Source organism: Larus michahellis, chromosome 14, assembly GCF_964199755.1.
Source record: "Larus michahellis chromosome 14, bLarMic1.1, whole genome shotgun sequence".
Lineage (NCBI taxonomy): Eukaryota > Metazoa > Chordata > Aves > Charadriiformes > Laridae > Larus > Larus michahellis.
The window spans coordinates 4,173,263-4,198,595 of NC_133909.1; the positions used below are offsets into that span (position 1 = coordinate 4,173,263).

General features: G+C 55.6%; 1 protein-coding gene across 1 annotated transcript in view; it reads left to right on the top strand.

The window, feature by feature from the left end:
- Positions 1 to 14,854: 14,854 nt before the first annotated feature.
- The window catches only part of HS3ST3A1 (heparan sulfate-glucosamine 3-sulfotransferase 3A1), a 42,707-nt gene continuing 32,228 nt past the window's right edge, over positions 14,855 to 25,333 (top strand). The window contains exon 1 of the mRNA XM_074607739.1: positions 14,855 to 15,713. Within this exon, the coding sequence (XP_074463840.1) occupies positions 15,142 to 15,713 (572 nt within the window). The 5' untranslated portion in view covers positions 14,855 to 15,141. The remainder of the gene's footprint in view (positions 15,714 to 25,333) is intronic.

The following is a 25,333-nucleotide window of genomic DNA, read 5'->3' on the forward strand; positions in this document are numbered from 1 at the left end:
ACATACTGCACGTCCTCTTTCCTCCTTCCAGCCAGCATCAGGTACAATCAACCTACCTTAATTATTTTTTTAACATAAATACGGACCTTATCACAATATTCAGGATTCATTCAGACTGTATCTGCTGTATCTACTCTCACCGGATGCTCAAGAGAGGGGAGTTTGGGTACCAGGAGGCCATCTAAGGCATCACCGTCAGCATCAATATGGAGTAGATGACTCTTGTAGCCCCATCTACTACTTTTATTTTAAGATAAGGGGGACTCCTGAAATGCAGACCATCTGAAAGAGAAAGGACTGGGGCAGGTGGGGGGATGGAGCTCATTTCTTGGCAAGGGAGGTGCAGTGCACAGAGTGTTCCCAGCCGTCGTGCAGAGGGAGGTAAAGACCCAGGACAGCTGCAGACTCGTTGCCCACAGCCTCCTTTCTCTCCAAATGTGAAAAAACAGACTCTGAATTGCCAGGTGGGACCACAGAGCCCAAACAGCAAAAGCGCTTGCGCTGAGCTCTAAGAAACTAGTGGAAATGCCCCCGTTCCTGTCTTCATAGTGGTCTTCTAGACGTCTCCGGGACTTGCTTTTGTGCTGCCGTCCACCTGCCCGCATCCTTTCAAGCATCACCCCGGGGCAGCTGCGCTGAGAAGGTTCAGTCCTGCGGCATCGCTGCAAGCACAAAGGCGCAAACCAGCGCGGACACTGTCCCGTGCCCCGAGCGTGGTGCTGTCATTTATGCCCAGCTGAGTGAGCGCAGGAACCTTTGGAGCTGGCAATACTTTGCACGAGTCGAGGGTGGTCCAAGGCGCTGGCAGCGCAGATGAGCCTCTCCGAACACATCGCCGAGGGAGGGCGGAAAACGCGGCTCGCTGAGAAATGTCAGCTTCAAAGGGATTCCCCACGTGCATTCCAGAGGCTTGGCCCGTCAGGCAGCAGCCTGAAAAAATACTCTGTCCCTAAAGGTCAGCACACATCACAGCGGTGGCCCGGCCGGGGAGTGAAGGGCACAGCTGAGGGACATGCCGGGAAGGTCCTGCCGCTGGCCACAGGTGCCACAGGCCAGCAATCCCCCGCCAAAACGCCTCTGCTGTCACCGCGTACTCTCTTCATTCCCCTTTGCGTTCAGGTTGGGACAGAAAGCCCAGTGACACCCAGCCTGCAGAGCAGAGAGGGCTTAAGTGCAGGAGTGCTGATGGCAGTGAGACCTTGCTCCCTGCGACGGATGGGGAAACCTCGGGAGAGATGCCACCGCCTCTGTGGTTGGTGTCCGATTGCCGTGGACCTGCTCACCTGAACGCTGCGGGGTGGACCATGGCAGCGTGGGGGCAGCCAGCGCCTTCTGCGCTCGATGAGCCCCAGCTGTGACGAGGAGGTGACCTGAACCCCTGCGCTGTCCCCTCGCAGCCAGCAACCTGTGCTCTCTTCTGAAATGTTCTCCTTCCCTGCTATAAAGCTTGCGGCATCAATGCCAATTGCCATCTTGCTGGTCCCACATCTTACAGCCAAACACACAGGTGGATTGTGTGGCTTTCCCGATGCTCTCCTTCACACACGGTGATATTAAAGTGTGGGAGCGCTCACTTGGGTGTATGTGAGCACGTTTTCCCCCAGGGATGTGCTCTGACCCACCCGTCCAGCTGCGCCCTATGGAGATGACATCCAAGCAGGGAAACCTGTATCACACCGCGTGTCCTGCAGCGCAAGCTCTGGCTCCGATGGGTCCGTACAGCCATGGCAGCACCGGGACAAGCAGCTCTGCATGGTGGCAGAGAAGCCGGGTCTGTGCTCCATCTTCTCTGCCCAGACCACCGCTGTCGCTCTGGTGGGGATGCTCCCGGGGGTGCTGAGGGCATCCCTCTCTGCTGCCAGCCACCCCCACACTGGCAGGTACCGGGGCTGCCTGCTTTCCCATGCGCTGCCATTGCCCCAGGGCAGCACATCGACCGCCGGCGGGGCTTTGCCACAGGCGAGGGGAGGGTATGGACACAGCAGCGAGGGCAGAGCGTGGGAAAGCAGCACAGTGCCAGCTCTTCAGCCGTCGTTTGTTCTACCGTTGGTGCGCAGAGGGGATAAATGCAGCCCTTCACGCTGCTAAAACACTCTTTCTCAAAGCCTGTACCAGGATTGGAGGTCGCGGTGGGCACAAAGGTGGTGCAAGTTTCTCAGATGGGCTGACTGCATCCAGCCCACCGTGCCGGGGCTGGGGGCTTGGGGCACAGTGTAGCTCATGGGGCTTCGCTACCCCCCTACTGTGGCTGCGCCGCAGCCCAGCCCTCTCTCAACAGCGCTCAGCAGCCCTTTCTGCTCGCAGGGATGCTGCCACGGCGGTGGGGGGTTTGTAGCTATTGACTGAAGGGCGCTGGATCGATACACAATCTGCGTTACCTTTGTGGTCGGGAATCCTCCAAAACACGGTTAAATGCTTGGGCAGACCCAAAGGAGGATGTCACAGCTGGAGATCATGACCCCAGCAGATGCCTCATCTTGTGGGGCCACCCTGCCTTTTCCGGATATCCCCATGGGATGATTCCCAGCTCACGGGAATGACTGTGAACCGCACAGGCAGGACTCGGATGCCAGCACATGGATATGAGCTTACCAGCCGGAGGCAGGACAGCTTTGTGCATAGACCCAAGACCCAACGGGCTTTACCCAATAAATGCCACCCGGGATAATCTTAATTTTGGAGCATGATTACAACCTTGGATCCTTTAGGATGTGCAAGTGTCCCAATAGAGCTGAAAGCAACAAGCCGGGTTGTTGTTTGGCCACCAAGTTGGGTGGCCAACATGGCCCAGGCCAACGCTGAGCTGCCCTTGCCGGGGCTGTACAGAGCTGCTTGGAGGTCAGAGCCACAGCCATCAACCCAAGAGGTCCTGCAGACCAGGATGCCAAGAAAATTTCTCTTTACACATTAATTTTCTTAGGAGAACCCCATGGCTTGGAGGGTCAGTAAGAGTATCAACTACACAGGGAGGGAGACCCAGAGCAGCTCATGTAGATGGCATGGAGGGGCTTCGACTGCTACATTTCTACACTTCTCTGCTGCAGTTTCCAGGGCTCTTTTGCCAGATTACATAAAATCATAGAATCATCTAGGTTGGAAGGGACCATTGAGATCATCGAGTCCAACCATCAGCCTAACACTGCCAAGTCCACCTCTAAACCATGTCCCTCAGCACCACGTCTACCCATCTTTTAAATACCTCCAGGGGTGGTGATTCCACCGCTTCCCTGGGCAGCCTGTTCCAATGCTTGACAACCCTTTCGGTGAAGACATTTTTCCTAATATCCATCCTAAACCTCCCCTGATGCAACTTGAGGCCGTTTTCTCTTGTCCCATCCCCTGTTCCTTGGGAGAAGAGACCGACCCCCCCTGGCCATCCCCTCCTTTCAGGGAGCTGCAGAGAGCGAGAAGGTCTCCCCTCAGCCTCCTCTTCTCCAGGCTGAACACCCCCAGCTCCCTCAGCCGCTCCTCACCAGACTTGTGCTCCAGACCCCTCACCAGCTCCGTCGCCCTTCTCTAGACATATCAACACCAAGTCTTTCAGCCGCTGCTGCGTCAGTCAACCAGCAGCTCATAATGCCCAGCCGGGCTGGAAAGAGAACAAGCAGCTGCCAAAAATCACAGCCCTGAGTCTCACCCCCATCCCCAGTGCTCAGGGCAGGGGCAGGAGCCGAACAGGCCTGGAGAAGGAGCAGGTCAGGGGATGCAGGGGGAGAGCAGGCAGGGAGGAAGATGCTTTTGGCAAGAAGAAGTAGAGCCGATTAGTGGAGATGTTGTTATTTTTTTAAAATGGGAACTCCCTGCAAAACACAGACATATTTTTCAAAGACCTTTCCCAGTGGTGCCGTATTACTGGAGGTGCTTTACCATTAAAATTACCATTACTCATTGATTAAACAAAAATTGCCCCCACCTTAAGGCTATCCTACATGCCACCTTCCCTTGGTGAAGACGATGTCGGAAAACTAGACCGCCGCCACCAAACCCCTCAAACGGGAGGTTCAAAAGGGTTGACCCAAGGGTGAGTATCACCATCCAGAAAGAAAAATCACCCGACATATCTCTAGAGCAATTAGATCCCGAAAGAAGGTGATTTGTTAACGCCGCGGGTCCTTCTCTTTTGTGCCGAGCCCAGACATCTGGCAGAAGCACGAGGGGCCGGTGGTGGCCGGCTCCATCCCCATTGCCGGCCAGCGAGCTGTGCTCATTGAAACACCAACCGCGATTCTCATGCAAATGGCTGGACGGCAAGAACAGATGTGAAACATTTGGTTCTGTTCTTGTTGGCTTGTAAAGAAATAATGTGACTGGAAGGGGGGAAAAAAGGGGCCAAGCAGGGTGCGGGGGGAGAAAGTTTACAACAATGGTTCTCCCTTGGTGGCCCGAAGCGATGGAGTTTATGTCAGGCCGTGCCAAATTCATATCTCTAAGTGAATGGGACTAGCCCTGTCAAGCTTTGAGGTAGGGGCAATACACAAATATTATAAATACAGGGAAGTGTAGAAGCTGTGTCATGTCCAGTGCGGAGCCATCAATCATCTCCTCCCCATCCTGAGTTTATAAAGTGGTTTCTGATGGTACTTAGACAGTTTACGCCGGCCGTGTGGACTGGCTGGAAAAGCTGACTGCATGCTCCAAGTATGTCGCGTTTGCTCTCAGGGAGCTCCGGTGATGAGGTGCCCTGGCAGGTTTTGTTGATATTAGCAGACGGGAAGAAAAAAGAATCCACCACCGCAAAGAAACAGGCAAGCCGAAAACACATGCTCCGTCTGAGCCCAGGCTGGATGGAGCACGGGGTGTCCGTCACCTCCCTCCCGGCAACCTTGTTCAGCGCACGGGGTGGGGAAATGGGGCCCATGGGAGAAGAAATCTGGTAGTGACACAGATGCACAATGATGTGCTCAGTCTACTCCCGTTTTTCATCATTCCTCTGGAACTACAGAGTTACTGTTGTCTGTTGGCATGGCATGCCCATCCAGACATAGATGTGTCTTCAAAAATGCGTGAGGCCCTTTTGCCGTGGACGTCCCTGCAGAGAAACCTGTGAAAACGCACAACCCTCAGTGAAAAATATGCATGACATGCAGATGCATAGAGCTTGCACATTGCAAACATGCAAATGCCCACCACAACCTTATGCATGCCATACCTCCATCTGCTCTCCTGTGCATGCATGCAACGCGAATGCTTATACACAGGCAAGAGCATCCCTTTGCACGCACACACGCTGAGTCCTGAGCTTGACTTTTCCCTGCCTTATCTATCTGGATCCCTCTGAGCTGGGACACAATCTCACAAAATGAAGGGGAACCTCAAGGCTGAGCTTTCCCTGCCTTTGGTAGTGACTGAGCCCTCCCAGCATATTGCTGCAGTTGCCTCCGAAGGCTCATGGGTGAACATGGAGGCCAGTAAGGGGGTCGAGAGATTGGGAAGGTGGAGTCTGGGGGGCTGGGAAGTGGCAGATCTGCTTAGTGCATGGCAGATGTGGAGGCCAAGAAGAGCCACTGTTGGTTATCAACATGTTCAGACTAACCTGGCTTCGTCTCAGCCCTCTTCCTTGTGTAGAGGAGGTGACCACGTCCTCCCTGGGCTTGTCCAGCTGAGGCTGGTCAGGTGGACCTGTCTAACCTTCACCCAGCCCCACCGCTTCTCTCGGCTGAACCTCACAGGCAGCTGCGTCGAGGGAAAGGTGTCTGCTGACGTTTTGTGAAGCACTAAAGATCGTGTTTTGAAACAGCCGAGCTGACGACTGCCTGTGCAGCTCGGTAATTACACACTCGGCGCTGTGCTGCACATGCAAATTAGGCTTAAAACGACACCGGGATATTGTGCTCCCAAGTCGTCAAAAGCTCGGTCCTGGGATTGCCTCCAAAACCCTCCAGGGCCTGGGACACACTCGCTGCCGGGCGGTCCCTGGGGGGGCTGGCTCTCGGGGAGTCACACCCGGCTCCGCTGGCATCCAGACCTCATCCCAGCGGGGCGACGGGCTTATCCGCGAGCTGGCGTGTGGGTGGGAATGCCCGTAACCACCCCAGAGCACACTGGCAGGTGGATGCACAACAGGGCAGGTTCCCCCTGTCCCTGAGATTTTTCTGGTGGGTCGAGCGCGGTGGTTGCCACCGCTGGGCCATTGCCCAGCCCTATCTCGAAGCCTCGGTGCGTTATCCAGGCGTGACTTCACCCGCCGCTGAAGCCCGGCCGTCTCCGAGCTGGCAGCGGTTTTTAGCACTGCCTAGCAGGAGCGCGGGCTGCCTGTGGATGGGATGCTAAGAATACAGTATTCAGCCCAAACTCCTGGGGTGATGCAAGCAGGCCAAATTTCCCATACAAGGCAGGAATGCGCGTCTCTCGTTCCCCCCTTCCAGCAGGAACTAATGCCGTGTTACTGCTTTGCTTCCTTTTAAAGTGCTCTCTTCAGCCCAGCGAAGCCAATAAGAGGAGCTGTCACAGCTCCGCTCAGCCGGGACGGAGCGGGAGCAGCAGCGCGGGGTCTCCCGGGGAGGGGGGCAATGCCGGAGCCCTTCCCTCGGCAGCCCCCAGGGATTTGCCGGCTCTGAGGCTGGTTTGCTGGGGGTACATCATTGCCCCTCTCTGCCTGGGGAACGGGAGGGCTCGGTGTTTTCTGGGTGTTACAAAGGCCCCGGGAGCACCGTGGGGCTCCGGGCTCGTGTCGTGTTGCTGGGCCGGTGGTTCCCAGATGTGATTTCAGCCCTCCTGAGGCGGGGGGGAGATATTTCAAAGGGATCGCATGTAAAGAGCAAACCATGAGACTCAAATCGGCGCCTCCCCTTTGAAGCCCCACACGTAAAAGGACGAGTTATTCCTTAAAACCTGCTGTAAAGGGCTTTATGCCCAGCACTGCATCAGTGGGTCTCTGGCTCTTCTGTCCAGCTCAGCTGCCCTGTCCCAGCCCTTCGGGAGCCTGATTCAGCCCCCAACACTCTCTAAGCATTGCTCGATGTCCGATAAAGTCCATGAAAAGACTGCCCTTAACTTCAGAGCCCCTTGGTTAAGCTTTTGGGGAGAGCCAAGGCTTTGGACGCTCTCTCATGTGGAGCGAAGTGAACCAGGACACGGGCACGTCTCCACCTGGGTGAGCCTTGTCTCCAGTCTGGTCCCTGGGGTCATGTTCTCCGGCTGGCGTGTCCATCCTGGACTGTGAAAACCTTACCGAGTAAATCTTCATCAAAGTCACCACTTCCCCACGAAACACGCCACCTTCCCCGCGAGCACATTTTTAACAGGGGAAAAAAATACTCATCAACAGTTTGAACCCAGCCTTGCTTGCGTGTTTAATATAGAACCGTAAATGCAGATTTAGGGTTTAATTTTCCCTGTATTGTTTTCGTTGTCTGGCTTGGCACTTCTTTGGAAAGGGGAGAATAATATTAAAAAGCACAAAAGGCCTGGAAGGTATTTATTGTTGTTCCAAGCCGTAGCCAGCCACAACTGTATCAAACCCAGCACAATGAAGCACACAGCGCACAAATAAAACGAGACACAAACAAAGGTAATAAAAGAGACAAGTATCTGTTTCAAAAGCACTGGAAGAGCAGCAGGAGTGTAACTACTTCATGTTCCAGCTAATATAGCTGTCTGGAGTGATCCTCGGGAAGCTATACCAGGGAGCAGTTTATGGGTTTCCCTTGGAGAGCTCTTGTAAATATTTGCCGGCGGTGGCTGAGGACCGTTGGGAGCGCCGGGGAGGTGTTCATCACCTCGCTTTGCCAGCCCAGCTAACGAACCCGCCGTTCGGGGTCCGTACAGCTCACCCTGCGCCGCGGGCTGTGGGCCAGGAGGTGTAGACAGGACACGGCGCTGTTATTCTCAGGACGTGCCCGATGCTGGCTTACTCCGAGAGTGGTTTTTTCCGCGGATGAGACATCCTGCCGCGCGAGCGCGCTTGGGTGTAACAGCTTGCTGTAATTCCCCTGCGCGCGGATTTGTACTGAGCACGGCGCGTCCCCGTCTCTGTGCCTGCCCCACAGCCCTCCAGGTGGAAATCCATTGCTTCCCGCAGCCCCCTGCTGCCTGGGGAGGGGTGGGGGTCATTCGAGCAGACCCAGAACAACACAATGCCTTTCCCCACCCAATTAAAGCCAAGATGAGAGCTGGTCTCAGCGCCCAGACCCCTCAATATAGCACCTAGACCTCTCCGTGTAGTTCTCAGACCCCTCAATGTACCACCCAGACCCCTCCATCTTGCTCCCAGACCCCTCAATGTAGCACCCAGGCCCCTCAATGTACCACCTAGATCCCTCTGTCTTGCTCCCAGACCCCTCAATGTAGCACCCCGACCCCTCCGTGTTGCTCCCAGACCCCTCAATGTAGCACCCCGACCCCTCCGTGTTGCTCCCAGACCCCTCAACGTACCACCCAGACCCCTCCGTGTTGCTCCCAGACCCCTCAATGTACCACTCAGACCCCTCCGTCTTGCTCCCAGACTTCTCCATGCACTTGCTCTTCAGGCTCACAGCCCTCTGCAGCCAAGCGAGTGCCACCGTGGCCCCACGGTACTGCTCTGCCTGGTGTAAAGGGGTCCTTGCCTGCTCTTGGGGTGTACTGGGGAGACTGCAGCCATTGCCCCGGTGCAAACAGGATGTGGACAGGGTGGGTGGTTGCTCGTCGGTAGGGTACCATGATTGGCAACATACCCAACATGTGTGTCTTAGATGGCTGAGGCGTCTCACAGATGCGGTACCAGTCCCCTGGGGCTGCTGGTTGCAGTAAGTGCCACTAGCTGAGGTCCATGGGGCTGCTTCTCTGCTGGACCTGCCCATGGATGAGCACCAGAGGTGGGTTTGGTGAGGCCCTGGGTCACTTCATGGGCCGCAGAAGGAGCTGGGGTGAGCAGGCACCCGGCCAAGTATCTCAGCAAAGCAGTGAGGCTGCCGAATTCGCCCTGCCTGACTCCGCTGCCTCCCAGCCTGTCCCACCATCACAGCAGTGGTAGGCCACCAAGCCCACAACTGGGAGCTGCGGCTTCAGTAAACAGGGGAGAGGCGAGATCAATCCCACTGGCCCCGGAGGCTCCATAGCCCACTCCAGCCTTTGGGAAACACTGATGCAGCTGCTTTCATGGGAGGCTGAGCTGTTAACGAGCTGTGGAGACCCTCCAGATAAATCATCAGCCCGTATATCTCAGGGAAGGACAAACAGGGATCATTTAAACGTCAGCCCTTTTACCCCCTAGATTATATTGCGCATGACAAAGCGCCCGGCTCCAGGCCATGCTCTCTCCTCCTTTTCGGCAGAGGCATCACCTGGGGCGTGATGGCGTTGGGAAGGGCAGGACCAGAAATCAGGACCCTGGTGGCAGCAGCCGGGCAGCCGCGGCTGGCAGCCCCCAGCTCCCGTCAGGGCTCTGAATCCCATTCAGTCTCCTCCTCTTACTGGTTCTTATTAATTCATGCTCCCGATCCGAGGCCTCCCAGATGTCCTCACATCCCGTGCCAGCTCTCTAATCAAGTTGGCCTGTTCTCCATCGCTGCCGGGCAGGAGGTATCAGACATGAGGTGGACACAGTGCCACGGCCAGGCAGCGGGTACAGAGATACGCTGCCTCCTGCCTCAGCCAAGGCAGGACTAAGATTTCACCCGCTTTTTGCCGACAGGTCTGCTTGCTTTTTGGGAGCAGGCATCGCATATTCTGCAGCAGGCCAAGTCATTTTGTCAGGTTAAGCGTGCGCAGGCTGAAAATACTCCCTCAAAACCTTTTTTTTTCTTTTATTTTCCTTTTTTTTTTTTTTCCCCTGGTCTATATGATATTTCATGTGGATAATCTTGTCCTTCAAAAAAAAACCAAAAAACTAAAACCAAAAGAAAAATCCCATCCCTACATTTTTAGTGTCTATGGCTCGATATTTCAGGATACCTTCTCAAGAAACCCCTCAGCACTGGAGACACTGCTCGGCTCTCCATAGAATCATAGAATGGTTCGGGTTGGAAGGGACCTTAAAGATCATCTAGTTCCAACCCCCTGCCCTGGGCAGGGAATAGAATCACAGAATGGTTCCTGTTGGAAGGGACCTTAAAGAACATCTCCAGCACCTGCCCTTACCTGCTGGACCCCACGGTGATGCTCGGCGAGGATGCAGCTCCCATTCCCGGTGCTGGCACGGCTCTGCGCCGTGCGCCCTGTGCCCCCTCAGCACGTGCTGCGCCTCGCGAGGGCTTTGCGGATCCCGTGAAAGCCCACAGCTCCTTTTTCAATAATACAGGAGCGTTCGGCTGGGACCTGGCTACGCCAGGCTCTGTACGTCCACATATTCTGCCCCAAAAATCTCGGTGGAGCCAGAACCCAGCCGGGAGCCAGAGTGATGGGGTGAGGCCACCATCCTCCTGCCACCGCTGCCAGCCTGGGGCTGGGGACATCCCAGGGCCGCCCAGGCCACAGCAGCGGCTCATCCCTGGCATCCCGGGCAATTCCCACCAGCCTTCCCCACGCCACACCTCGCTGGCTGCCGGTCCCACCGGCTCGCCAGGACAATGCATGTCCATACAATCCAAAGGCAAAAAGTCCTTGAACTTTCTGTGTGATTTCCAGGGGGGGAAAGCCCAGGAGATTACCGAGATCAATAGAGGATTTGGGTAAAACAGGACCCGCCATTGACTCCTCCTCCCTCTCCTCCAGGCTCTCAAATCCCGGGCTGCTGCTGGCCCGTCCCCATTAGCTATTGTTCCTATTCATCTTAGATGAAGGGGCTTTTGTTGTAGGAGCCCATGCGGGGTCACATCGCCCCTCGGTTATCAATCTGTTTCTCTCTCCTCTGTCCCATACTCCATCTCCCCGGTACAATGGGATGTTTTCTTCGGCAGCAGCTTCCTGACAGGCAGCGGTTCCCTTTGCCTTCAGACCTTATAATCACTTGTTAAGCTGCGCTAGCCTCGGGCTCCCCGGTCCCTTTTCCACCATACTCCCAGTTTAACCCCTGATCCCATCGACGCCACGGGTCACTGGGAAAGGGGAAAAAATACAGCCGTCCCAGTGGGGCTGGGGCGGGCTGTGCATGCACGAGGCATCCGAGCCGGAAGCCTTCCGCTTTCCCGATTGTATGGGAACACCTGGAAATATCGGACGGTGGAAGCCAAGTCTTCGGCTCCTGTTTGCCAAAGCGACAGAGGATTTGGGTTGCTGAGTTTAAGCCTTTGCAGACTCGCTTGCCACGGGGCTCTCCTGGTGTCCTGGTTTGAGGTTAGAGAGCATCTGTCATTCGTTTGGTGGCCAGCCCAGCCCAAACCACGACACCCGGATGCCCCGTGAAGGGACACCAAAAGAAGGGCATCCCAAACCAGCCCACTTGGAATGGGAAACCTCGCTGATGGGCTGCTGCTGGGGGCGGAGGGGGATTTTGGCACGCTGCAAGAGCCACGCTTGCTCTTCAGAAGTAGCACCAGAAACCACTTGTGCAGCGGAGCATCCCTCGAGGGGGAGGCAGGAAGGGAGCAAGCGATAAAACAATAAATAGATAAAAGGAGAAAGGAACGACCGATAAAAGGTAAGGAACGGGTGCGAACAGGACCCTGGAGGAGAGCCTGCCAGGAGCATCCCTGGGCTGAGCCCATGCCAGCAGCGCAGCCGGCGCCAGGAGCCGTGGGTCCCAGGCACGATGCGAGGTAGGGTGGCCACGCTCGCCTGCGCCCTGCTAGCCCACTGAGGCGGGGGGGAACGCACGCCCCCATGCCCACCATGGCACACGGAGCTCCTCCAGACCCCGGGGGATCCCAGCACCCCGCTGATGCCAGGCTGCGGGAAAGGTGCTGGTGCCTGTGATGGGGTGTAGTGAAAGGCGTTCAAACAGGTAGATCCATCAACGCGGCAGAAATTCAAGGGGAAAAGCAAGGGGCTGCGCAGAAAATGTTAAGTCAGTTGTGTAAGGGGCTGAGTGAAATGGAAAGCACCTTTCGCTCAAAGCCTCAAGGTCATTAAAAAAAAACAAAACCAAACCAAAACCACCCCACGTTATCCCTGAGAAGGGTTATTTTTGCATTGGGGATAAAATAGGTAAGAGATGTAAATTCTCAGAACTGGCTGGCATGACGTCAGCCACCCAACTTTTCTGGCTTTATGGGTAAGAGCATTCACCAGGCGGGTTTTGTACCGAGAGAAACTCAGCTGAAAATAAGGACAAAACCAGCCTGCTAATAAACCCCTATGGAATCTCGTTTCTGCAGCTCTACTAGCAGAGTCCGCAGCAATACGGGGTACAGGGGAGTGAAACTATTCGCTCTTTTATTTCCCTGTATTTCCCTTTTTACCAGGTAAAACACCTTCCTTCTCAGAGAGCTGTTGCTGCCGGAGCCACCGGTGCCTTCAGCCCCAGCAGGCAGAAACGATGAGTCAGGTTCTGAAAAAAAAATCACAAGATTGCCTTAAATATCGTAAGGCTGTTTTAAATCCAGATATATTTGGCTTATTGCTTTCTAGACACTGAAACTTTTTAAATAGACTCTGGTCATATTTTCCCTAGGCAACTAGCGACTTTTTAAAGGAAAGCTGAGATTCTCACCAATATTTCCAGGAAAAAAAGCAGCGAATGTGAGTCCTGCGATATGATCACAGCCGATACACGCGCGCATCGTCCCTCTGCGCTCTTTCACACCGATTTTACTTCTCTTTTCTTGTTTCCTCTGCTTGAAATGGGCATTTATTCAAACAGAAAACGTGGCATTGTTCTAAGCGTCTGGGCAAAAAGTATCATCATAACCAGCATAAAGAAGTCAAACCACTCTGCATTGATCGCCCTCCTTCTGCGGGGCCCACTCCAAAGCCCATTGATGTCAGCAAAGTCTTTTCATTGACTTCAATGAGCTTCGGATCACAGCGCAGATTTATAAAGGCATTTAGGTTCCTAATGATGTAAGTAGTTGCCTAGAGGTGTTAGGGGCCTAACCTGCTTATAGCCTTTTGTCAGTCACACCAGGCATCTGCTTACATGTTCAAGCATTGCAATACCTGCAACGCTACAGTATCCTGAAGTCGCCAAACATACCAAGTTGGAATTACGCTCGCTAATTTTAGATAAAGTGATCTGGCAGCGTTGCAGCTGGGGTGGGTACGGATTTGGAACTCCGTAGAGTCAAGATAAGTTTCCTCGTTGGGAAAAATGTCATAAAGGTGGGAGAAGATCTACTAGAATAATTCATTGCAAATAACATTTGTTATTAATTTTGGCCTGTTCACTATTTGGAAACACATTTTTATTAGCCAGCCAGCCCTGCAGATGGCTGATTATTATTCATTGCAATTTTTTCCTGCCTTTTCATTTAATAATTTGTGGATACGCCAGCTTTATTTCCAAGTAGTTGAAGTTTAATTCCTCCGCTAGGTCCACACCAAACAGAGGAGAAAAAAAAAAAAAGTAAGTCAAGTGTTTCATGTGCAAGTTTGTTTAAAAATTCTATAATCTATGACAAACATTTCAAATTAAAAGGACATTCCCACAGGCAATGAAATAATGAAGCCCTTAGAATCAGGCAGCCGAGGCATGAAGCTGATAGCTATTTCCACATTTTATGTACTCTCAAAGGAGAAGAGCAAATTCTGAGAGCAGTATCGTGTTGTGTTTGTAGATATTTCTTACCAACCGCGGGCCAGATTCTGCAGCCAGCCTGGGGGTAATTTGTTCAAGCGAGTGGGGAAAGGTCTGATTTCAGGTCTTTCTGTGCTGCGTTCAGCACAGTGCTTCGTGTAACTGTTGGCTGTTAATCCTGCAAATGTATTTTACACGCATGTCAGTGGTTTCACCGATTTTAAGGGGGACTGTTCTTCCATGGAAAGGTATTTGTGTATGTAGGGGGGGATGTGATTGTTGGGTAAATCAGGAATTTGTGCTCAGGTACCAGAGGGATGGTGGGGAGGAAATTAAAAAATCTGAGTGGACGGACAGAAAGGCAGATAGTGCGCGGTCAGACGGACATCACAGTCTCATCACACTGCACAAACTTAACAGAAAAGTCCTGGAGAGTTTGGCTGACAAACGAGCCTGTTTGCGGGCGGCGGGCTGGATTTCCCACTGCAGCTCCAGCGGGCGGCTGGAAAGTCAGTCAGCGCCGAGAGAAAAGCTGGAGAGAGCTGAGGGCTCCTCTCTGCCCCACGGGACACCCCTCTACCCCCCGGGACAGCCTGGGGGGCAACCTCGCAACAGCCTCCCGGGAACCTCCGCACCCCTCTATCCCCCGGGACAGGCTCCCGGACCCCCGCACATCAGTCTACCCCCCGGGACAGCCTCCTGGGCACCCCTGAATCCTACTACCCCCCAGGACAGCCTGGGGGGCACCCCCGCACCCCCCCGGACAGCCTCACGGACCCCCCCCTGCATCCCTCTACCCCCCGGGATAGGCTCTGGGGCACCCCCCAGGACAGCCTCCCGGACGCCCTGCATCCCTCAACCCCCGGGACAGCCTCCCGGAGAGCCCCCAGGACAGCCTTCTGGGCACCCCTGCATCCCTCTACCCCCCGGGACAGGCTCCGGGGCACCCCCGCACCCCCCAGGACAGCTTCATGGACCCCCCCGCATACCTCTACCCCCCGGGACAGGCTCCGGGGCACCCCCGCACCCCGCAGGACAGCCTCCCGGACCCCCCTGCATCCCTCAACTCCCCGGGACAGCCTCCCGGACAGTCCCCGGGACAGCCTCGGGGGCACCCTCGCACCCCGCTCCACTCGAAGGGGGTCGGCGGCGGCTTCCCCGCCGGGGGGGGTGGAGGGAGGGAGGTTCCGCACCACCCCCGCACCCCGCGGCTCTGCGGGGCCGGCCCGGGGGCGGCTCTGCCCCCCGCCCCCGCCGCGCCATTGGCCCGCCCCGCCCGCCCCGCTCCGCCCCGCACCCGGCGATGTCCCCGCCGAAGTTTGCCGCGGCGGGTGCCGCACGTGGGAGCCCCGCGCCGAGCCCCCGGCACCGCTGGGCTCCCGGCACCGCTTCCCCGACCGGGCCCGGAGCGGGGGCGGCGGCTCCCCCCCCCCTACCCCCCCTCCCCGTCGGGGGATGCCCCCCTGAAGCGCCGCCGCGGCGTGTCCCCCCGCGCTGGGGATGCGGCAGCGCGCAGCCCCCCGCCACCGCTGAGCGCTGCGCGGAGGGGCCGCGCCGGGGGGGCGGCCGCGGAGCATGGCCAAGGCGCCCGGCCGCCGCCTCGGGGTAGCATGGCCGTGAGCGCGGCGGCCCCCCCCGCCGCCGAGCCGCTGCCCCGCAGCATCTTCAAGAAGTTCCTGGTGATGCTCTGCTCCCTCCTCATGTCCCTCTACGTCTTCTACTGCCTGGCCGACCGCTGCCAGACCCTGCCCGGACCCATCATCGCTGCCGGCGCCGCCTCGGAGGAGGAGGAGGGCGGCGGCGGCGGGTACCTGGGGGGCTCGGCCGAGCTGCCCCCCTGGCAAGCGGCGGCGGCGCGGAGGAAGCGGCTGCTGCAGCGGCTCAAGCAGCGGCGGCGGCGGCAGGAGGCGGCGCCGGGGCAGGAGGTGGCGGCCGGGGGCGGCGGGAGCCGGGCCGGCGGCTCGGGCGGCGGCGGGGGCGGCGCGGCGGGGACCCCCGGCACCCTGACGCTGCTGCTGGGCGAGGGCACCAAGCGGCTGCCGCAGGCCATCATCATCGGGGTGAAGAAAGGAGGGACGCGGGCGCTGCTGGAGTTCCTGCGGGTGCATCCCGACGTCCGAGCCGTCGGGGCCGAGCCCCATTTCTTCGACCGCAACTACGAGCGGGGACTCGCCTGGTACAGGTACGGGACGGGCTGGGGCGGGCGGCGACACCGCGGCGACACCGGGGCCGGGGCCGTGGCCGAGCCGGCAGTGCCCCCCGCTGGCCACCGAGCCCCTCCGCCGCCCACCCGCGTCTCCCCGACCCCCAACCCCTCCTACTCCCCCCCCCCCCCCCCCAAGCCCCATCGCTGCTCCCCGGAGCCCCGTCCCCGCTCCCCAGACCCACCCGCCCATCCTTTTCTCACTCCCCAAATCCCCCACCCTCGCTTCCCCCGGCCCCGCTCTCCGTTTCTCAGTTCCCCAAGCACTCCGCCCCGTTCTCTCTCCCCCGTCCCCGCTCCCAGATCCCCCAGCCCCTCTCCCCCCATCCTCTCTCTCCCCCCGCTCTCCCATCCCTGCTCCCAAATCCCCTTCTCTCTCCCCCCCCACCTCCTCCTCCCTGCTCCCCGCCACCCCATCCCCTAACCCCCCACCCCTCCTCTCCCCCCGACGCCCAGCCCCGCTGCCCAGCCCACCCCCCAGCCCTCCTGCCCCGGAGCAGTGTCCCCCGTCCCCCCCCGGGATTCCCCCCTGCAGCCCGCGGTGCTGCAAGGTGGGGTTCATGGGAAGAGCAGTGGGTGCTCCATCACCCTGGGGACTGCATGTGGATGCTGAGGCAAAGTTAATCCTTGCCCCCCCCCCAAAAAGGAGCACAGGCCCCCCCCAAGATCTTGCTGCTCCCCCGACTCTTCTTGGGGGTGGCTTTGCAAAACCTGTGGCTGATCTAACTCCCAGCCCCGGCTGCCTCCCCTTGGAAATCATCGTATCGTCACCTCCCGCAACTCCCCGCCTGGAGATGCAGCTGTTAAAAGCGACTTTAACTATATTCAGCATGGAGAAAAAAAACCGTATTTCCCATGCAAATGTTTCAGCAGCCCAGTAACCCAAAATGTCAGTTCCAGGATCGTAACCCAGGTGCTCGCCTTGTCTAAGAAACGAGCAAAAAGGTAGATGGGGTTCTTCTTTCATTTAATTAGTGCTTTATTGAACCAAATAGAAAGTATCCCCTTTAAAACAAGACAGTAAAATGTTAAAGCCAAGAGGCAGGATTCTCATTAATGTTGTTTAGATGTTTTCCTCGTGCGTTTTAAAGTTAATAGAGGAGCCTCTTCTGGCAGATTCCTATGGAGAGGATTGGTTAGGGTGGGGGCGAAACTGCTCTTTTGCAGAGTGTGTCTGTGGCTTTTTTGAATGAACAAGCAAAAAGGAGAGGATTTCGGGTACCCCCGGAGCTTGTTTTACTTTCATGTTAAGCCCAGCTATTAGCAGAGAGGAGAGGATGATTTTGGCTCAGCTTGCGGTGACGGCATTGAAATGTGGAGTAGGATAGTACTGACAGTCCGAGTGTTTATGTAAAAGTCTTAACACGTGGAAATGATGAGCTTCCTGGTGTATCCGCCGGTGTCAGAGACACGCTGGGTTTTTGCAGGCGGCAGAGTGTGGGTTCTCCGAGAAGGAAGATTTCCTTTCGTGTGGGCTGAAGCTGTCTACAGAATTATATTTTTAGCGCGCGCTTATCCAATTTCCACATGCTGACCCCGTATCAGAAAGGAAACATTAAAAACGAATCTGAAAAACCTTGAGAACTTTAATCGAGTCTTGACTTTGAAAAATAAACACGCGGCTTTGGGGTGGCATCTACTGAAATCTATGGTGGATATGCAGAAAAGCTCATTTATCAAAGATGCTCTCCAAGCCTTGAGGAGCAGATGGCAGCGGAATAGACCCGCTTCTGGAAACAGTGCCTGAGCGGGGACCTAGACAGAGGAGGAGCCACAGGCATTTAGGGCATAGTACAGCCCTCCGTGTAGGGGATTTAATTTTCCAGAGGTTTGGTCTTGATCTTGCAGCTCTTACTCATTGGAGGTGCTGCCCTGCAGGCTGTTTGTGTAATCATTATGTTTTAGCATTTGGTACATGAGCTCTCCCATTAATTGCTGCAGTTTGTTTGTTCTGGTATTTGATGTACTGAATTTCGTCTCTTTTTTTTTTTTTTTTTTTTTTTTATTATTAGCCCTGTGGAGGCTGAGGTACAGTGAATTCTTTGTACGGGATTATTCCTTTGAGACCTAATCTTGCCAGCTTCGCTTGTATGAGTAATCTTTACTAACACCCAGAGTCCCGTCGTGATGGCAGAGCTGCAGTGTCAGCCCGCTGGTAACCGGTTACCAGCCTGTTATAAATACTTAAAATAATATCTGTCTCTCTCCACGGGTAATCTTTGCGGCGAGTTCAGTGCCGGGGAAATGGCCAGATGTTTGCCGGGGGTCCCGATTTCTTATCTTTGGCATCAGAGGCTTAGGTTTCACGTGGGTTTCTGTTTCCCGGCAAGTCAGACTAAACAGCATCATTACAAGGTATAAACAGTTGGGTTTGCTTTCAGTGCCCGCAGGAAGTCCCGTCCAAGGGAACAAAAAAAAAACCCCAAACCCTCTTGGTTTGCAGCGACAAAGGCTTGGAAATGGGGAAAAGGCAGCCAGCCTTCCCGGCTGATGGTCGCTGCCGGTGTCAGTAGAGCGCGGAGGTGGGCTGTGGCAAGGATGCCACACCAGCACCATGGCTGCGGGGTCTCGGGCTCGAGGGGAGCCCCGGTTCCTCCTGGAAACAAACAGGGCATGAGGGTGGATCGGGGCAGGGGCAGCGGGATGGTGCTCCGAAGGGGCTGGTTAGATGGTGGTACCCGGAGGGCAGCAGCTCGCGAGGCACGGGCTCAGCACGTGAAAGTCCCGTCACCTACCGGGGTGCCACGCAAGGCGCGGACACGCTGGCTGTTCAATCAAGGGGGATAATCGCTCGGCTCTTACAGCCCACACCGTGCCTGGGTGAGAGGCAGCCATCCTACCGGGAGGCTGATTTTATAAAAAAACAATCCCAGTGATTTAATTTGGGAAGTGTGACACCTCCGCGTGTGGCTTCAATACCAAGGGAAGTTGTGTGCCGAAAGCAGCTTTCTGTGTTTCGGGCTTGCAAGTCCCTTCTTCGTACGGGGACAAAAGGAGGGAGGGGGCAGCCCACAACGCTCGCATTGACGTCCCAGCGCAGAAATCTCTGCTCCAGCCCTGAACAAGGCTATTGAGCTAATGGAGTTCAATAGCAGGTGAGCACGGGCTTTAATAGAGTTGAACTGCCATCACCCACCTGGAATACAGCTGGGGAAAACTCCCAGAAGAGGTGCTAAAACAGTCAAGTTAAAAAAAAAAAAAAAAAAATCTGGATTAAAAAAAATATATCTATTTGCGGGTGATATTGTGAGTCTGGCTGGTTCCCTCTGATCCTTTGTTAGTCTCGCGCTGATTGAGCTGCCTGTTGGAATGTCATTATACTGTCAGTCACCCCAGGAACATTTATTTCGTATGTTTTAATCTCCCTGCCTCCGTCGCACCGATGCCAATTTCACTAGAGCGAAGCCAAGCTAATGTCGTTAGATTACACCCGATCCAGGGGAACATGAAAGATGATTCAAAGTTACTCCGTCAGGTTGGGAGTTTAAGTATCGCTCCTCCCCGATGCTTCCAGAGCTGGGGAGTTCTGTCTCCTAATTAGTGTCCTCTTGGGATTTTTCTCCAAGGCTTTTGTGTTGGTTTTTTTTTTTTCCTCTTCTTTTTAATCGAGGCAAGCACTGATGTTTCTGAGTCAAAGGGAACAGAGAACATCTCAGTTGCTGAGGGGGCAGAGGAAAAGGAGGTTTGTTTAGGGGGGGACGCGTGCTTACAGCAGCTGGGAGCAGCTGGGTCCCACCTTGTTGTGCCGTTTCCCAGCCTCAGTGCCTCAAACCAGGGTGAAATCGGAGCCCTGGGGACGGAGGAGCTCCTGCAGCAGCGGATGGCCTGCAGGTCCACGGGGTTTTGTGGTCGCCGTAATTCGGCAGCGCAGTCTCGGGGTGCTTTGTAAGCATGGAAGTGGCGTGGGAGCGTGGGGGTGGGAGGCAGGAGCATGTGGATGATGCCGGGGGGACACGGGGGAACCAGTACAATTCCTGAAAGGTGGAGCAGGACCCGATGGCCACCAGGAGGAAAGACCTTGCTGCAAAACACCCTGCGGGAGGGAGATGATGTAGTTGCCTTGCAGTGATCTTCTCCCCCACCTTACCTCGGCCATCCTTGCAGCCTCTGCAAGGAACACCAGGTCTTGCGTTCAGGCTGTGCCCAGCCCGGAGCATGGGTTGTGCCGTTGGACACGGAGTTGGAGCCGGTTTGGGTTTTCCGCTCCCTGCTGCGTGCACGCCTGCCTGTTGGAAGGGCTGGTTTAGCAGCACCTGCTCCTCGTCCTGGGAACATCTCGTCTCCCAAACACATCTGAATTACTAATAGCATCAAGCGCAGCCTGGAGCAGTTTCTCTGGAAATTGCAGCCTTGGACAACCACATGCTGAAGAGGATCAAGGTCCTTGTTTATTTATTAGCTGTGTAATCAGACACCTCCCCGTACCGAGCTGCTCAGGGTGCCAGATGCTGTATAAAAAGGGAACAAAAGATGGTCTTGTCCCCAAAGCGCAGGTAATTCGCTGTAAACAACAGCTGGATGTAGGCTGAGACAGGCGCAAGGACGGTGGAGAGCATGTCTGTTGGTTGGGCAGCATGGGTCTCCTGGCCAAGGAGCTGTTGGAGATGGAGGATGAGGTGGGTTTATGAGGAGATTCCTCACCGGGGAAGAGCAAGGGGAAGAAGGAGCTCGTTGGAAAGGCCGATGAGGCCAGGGCTGGGCTCACGGAGTACGTTATAAAAAGACAGTCGCTGGTTCTGGCGCTCATGTGCTTTGCCGCTGCCGTTGTGTGTGACCTGGACTCGGGTACTCCAAGGCATTTCGGTAAAAATTTGAAGTAGTTTGAAGGTTGGCACCCTACTGCTGGGGAGATGTCTTGGTGTGCCTCGGTTTTCCCATCTGTAAAGTGGGAGGGAAGTCGCTGCCCTGTGCTGCAGGGGTGGAACAGCAGGGTTGTGAGTCTGTGGCACCTCTCTCCGGCACAGAGATGGGGAGGTATATGGAGGGTGAGCTTGTTGGGCCATGCTGTTGTGTTAAATAACACCCAAAGCAGGTGAACCCCACCAGAGCTGCTGGCAGAGGTCTTGCAGCCTTGGCACAGCTTCTCGCTGTCCTCTCATGGCGAGGTGGAGTGCCATCTACTGTGCATGCCTGATGGATCCAGGGATGGCACTGCCCAGACACACACCACCAGCAAGATCTAGGTGTGAAGAGCTGCGGCTGGGCTCTTTCTCCTCTTCCTCCTTAAAAAAATCCCCAAAGGGTTATTATTTTCGGTCAGCGGAGAAGTTCGTATCCAGGGTTCATGTCCATTCCTGATGACAGGGTGAGCTCCTGAGCTGGCGTAGAAGCAGAGGTCAACCCCATTCCCATTAGGAAGCATCAAAATAAGTACTCGGGGTTTTATCGGACTCTTCTCTCAGCAGATCCTCTGGTCTGCACGGGGATGTACAGGGGAGGTTCAGAAGTCAATAGAACCCGTCCTCTTTGGTACGGCTTCACTCTCCCGTCCCTGGGGCGCAGGAGCCTGGAGAGGATCAGCACCATCTTCATCCACCCCATGGCTCGGCCTGGGGCACTTGGAAACCGGGGCTCCCCTGGCCCTGCCTGCTGGTGCTGAGCAATCTCGAAAATATGGCCTCAACTGTCCAAGATTTTGTCAGTTGAACTCATAGAGCCGGGTCTCGTGAAAAGCAGCGAAGCTCCAGCTGGCTGGGGCGAGAGCCCTTTTATGGCAAAAATTGTGATACTCGTCAGAGAAGCAGCAGATTCACCCTCCTTAAACCTCCTTGAACTAGGCCTCCTTTAAGGTCAGATCTTGCAAATCCTCACCTATGGACGTAGCCCGTCCTCCTGCCGTCGGCTCTGCTGCCTTCGGGGGGGCTCCTGGGAGTAATTGCCTGGAGTCCGGGGTCCGGGGCCGCGCTGCGGCTGCACCGTCGCCACCGGTGCGTCTGTTCACCGCAGCCGAGCTAGGATTTCACCCCGACCTTTTGAAGTCTATAATAAGAGCAGTTAGGTCTGGGGAGGGGGAGGGAGCTGGTGCCTTTCCAAAGAGTTCAGAGCAAACAAGAAGTGAGCAGAAAAACCTGAGAATAAACCCCCGTGAGCCCCCTCCCTGACACAGGCATTAAAGCTCCTGAGCTGCTAATTATGCCTTTCCCCTGGAGAATATCGAGGTAACCCAAACTGCTTTCACGGGGAAACAGCGGAGGCTGGCGAGGGGGAGCGGGGCCGGTTGTTGTGGCCATAAATCTCCGCAAATTCTCATTCCGTGCAGGTATTATGGAAGGGAAGTGGATTAGGTTGCAGTTAAAGCTGCATTGCTGGCGTTGGATACTGGGGGGGGGCAGTCTTACCTCGTTACAAAGCCCCCTGTGGGTCAGTGGGGCTGTTCATGCAAGGCCTGTAGGAGCAGGGTCACCCCGGGGACCGTGGCGGTGTCTCTGCCTGTCTCCTGCAAAACCCAGCTCCCGGGAAATTCAGTTTTCCGTGGTTTGGCGTTAAGCATGTTAACCTCCAAGCTGCGCCCTCCTGAGCCCTTGCGACTCCCCGGGGAGGACGTGAGCAGGACGGTGCCCGCAGTGAGAATATAAATAGAGTTGCCTGAGGAAGTGAATTATTCTTGGCGTTTCTTTCACCGAGTGATGCCATTCTGCGGGAGGAAATCTTTCAGCAAAAGAAATCGCCCGTTCCCTTCATGCATGGCAAGACCATCCTTCTTGTTTCCTGGAAGTGAGGAGATTCAGAACGTGCTCTTTCTGTTGCAACACCATCTGTTGCAGAGATATAAAGATCCCTGCTCAAACTCCCCCGGGCTCGAGGCTGCTGCCGGGTACGTCTCTGGTGGGAGATAAAGGAGAAACTTCCCATTGCTTCCCCGGAGGAGCTTTGGAAACCTCACGTGGTTGTTTTCCCCGCTGTCGAGCAGCCGTGCCCAAGCGTCGCATAAAAAAATCCCACCTGGGCAACTCCGGGCATCTGGACGCTCTCCTTGCACGAAGCCGGTGGCTGGAAACTGGGATGCCAACAGCTGGATCAGGTCTGACCACAACCACCCTTCCCACACCTTCCCCTGGCGAGAGATGTTCAGGTTCAAGGCGCAACATGGTGAGGGGAAGCTGGATATATTTTTTTTTAATAAATATATATATTTTTTTTTTATAAATATATATATGTAGAGAGAGAGACACACACACATAGCTCTTTTATGGGATCTTTTTTTGGTGAAAATTTCCAAAAGCCAGGCCGATCTGTTCTGACATCGCCCCTTGGAAAAGGGCTCCCTCCCGCAGCCCGTGCTCTCTGGGGAAGCCTTTTATGGGAAAACATCAAATCTGATTGTTTTGACTTCCGTGTTTATCTGCCGGTTTGTGTGTGTGTGTATGTGTGCGCTCACGTGCGCATCTTTGGGCTCTCAAATGTGGCGTTTTGTCGTTGACATTTCATTTCTGCTTTCATGGTGTTGTATCGTAACGTTTAATACTGCATCCCAGCATCTTTCCGTGTTATTTAAACACTTTTGCACGGTCTGAACTGGACTGTTTGGGAAGCCCTTGTTGGGGAGGAATCCCCAGGTGTTGGCATGTTCCAGCTCAGAGTTCAAGAAGTGAGGAAACGTCTGCATTTCCAGCCCGGGAGAAGGTCTGTGTCCTGACCCTCCGGCACCAGGCAAGTGAGCAAAAGGCAGGAGATGCGACTGCCGGGGAGAAGGGGTGTGCAGAGAGCCCGCGGAGGTGACCTGACTCTGCTGGGACCCCCAAAAACATGCCCCAGGATCAGCGACCCCATGATGCTGACGTGCTCCGAGCCCCTGTAACATGCCGCCTGGAGATGCCGCTTTCCCCATTTTGCATATGGACTTTTGTTGGCTCCGGAGTCCTTCCCCCGGCTGGAAATTTGCTCCTTAAATCCCTTCGGTCTCAAACTTTGCCGGACTCCGGGTTGTGCCTTGCCAAGTTTTGCTGGAAGCCTCAATAAAAAGGTGTTTTGGAGGACCCGGGGTCACCCAGCGCAGCAAGGCATGGCTGTCCCCTGTTCCTACTGGACCTGTGCCCATGGACGGGGGGAGCGGTGGGTTACCCTGGGTGCAATTAGTATCGTGCCATTAACACGCTGTGATTTGCATAGGTAAAACTGGTGATGGTGAGAGGAAGCCGTATGATGTGCCAAAGCCAGAAGTGGGGGAGATCTCCCTCCTCTGAGCCACAAACGCAGCATCAGTGGCCTCGCCATGGTGTTTCTCGCCTTCCAAAACCGTGCCGGTAGGAGGGGTTGGCAGAGCTGTGACAGGGCTGTCCCCCTGCGGTCTAGTCAGATCATCAGAGGGCTGGAGCCCCTCTGCTGTGAGGACAGGCTGAGAGATCTGGGGGGACTCAGCCCGGAGAAGAGAAGGCTCCGGGGAGACCTTCCAGCCCCTTCCAGTCCCTAAAGGGGCTCCAGGAAAGCTGGGGAGGGACTCTGGATCAGGGAGTGTAATGACAGGACACGGGGTAATGGCCTCAAACTGCAAGAGGGGAGATTTGGGTTGGATATCAGGCAGAAATTCTTGGCTGTGAGGGTGGTGAGCCCCTGGCCCAGGTTGCCCAGAGAAGCTGTGGCTGCCCCATCCCTGGAGGGGTTCAAGGACAGGTTGGCCGGGGCTTGGAGCAACCTGGGCTGGTGGGAGGTGTCCCTGCCCAGGGCAGGGGGTTGGAACTAGATGATCTGTAAGGTCCCTTCCAACCCGAACCACTCTGTGATTCTGTAGTCCCTGGGCTAGTACAGTGACATGGCCATCAGCAGTGCTAGTGGAATGGAGGACACTCCGCTCTACCAGTGACGAAACAGGCAGAAAAGCACCCAGAACCTCTGGCAGGGCAAGGCTCAGCACATGGGACCTCTTGGCATCTAGCTCCACGCTGCTGTTGGTCTCTAACTGTGGTGGGAAGGATGACTGTCTGGTTCAAGCATCAGCGATGGGTGTTTGGTGTGTGCTGAGCTTCCATCGGCATCAGCCGTGTCCCCCCAGGTGCTGCTTGGCTCCTCAACCCGCTCCTCATGCTGAAGGTCATGGAAAGTTCCCCTGACTCCTCTTACAAGGGTTGAGGGTGCTAATCCCCGTGTCCGGGCTAACTTCCAGCTCAGGTAATTCTAGTCTCTGCCCCTAAAAATGAACTCTGCGGTTTCAACGGGCTCCAGTTATCTTTGTTCCCCATCCATCGACCTGCTGGGCACCGTGCTGCTGGCAGAGACCAACCACGAGACTCGGGGTTGTGGCCTCCTGATGGCTGGGAAGTGGTCTTTCTTCTGGTCTGCAAGATGATTTGGGTTTTTCTCTGTGCAAAAGCTGCGTGTCCCGGCAAGGGATAAAGCTAATGTGCAATATTCTTGCCCTCTTGCACTGCTGAACTGCGCTGCGTGAATATTAATATTTGTCTGTAAATATTTGCCTGGTATTTATTGGTCTTGTCCCTGCGTGACAATGGTTGTTAGCTCCTTCTTCATCTCTGGAGAAGGCAAAAACCACAAGCCAAGTCTTACTGCACGCGGCGGGCAGAGCACGGGCAGTGACATGCCGAGCTGGGGGACAGGAGCCTGGGCTGGGGTCAGTGGCCGGATCAGCCGCCTCCTCCGCAGGG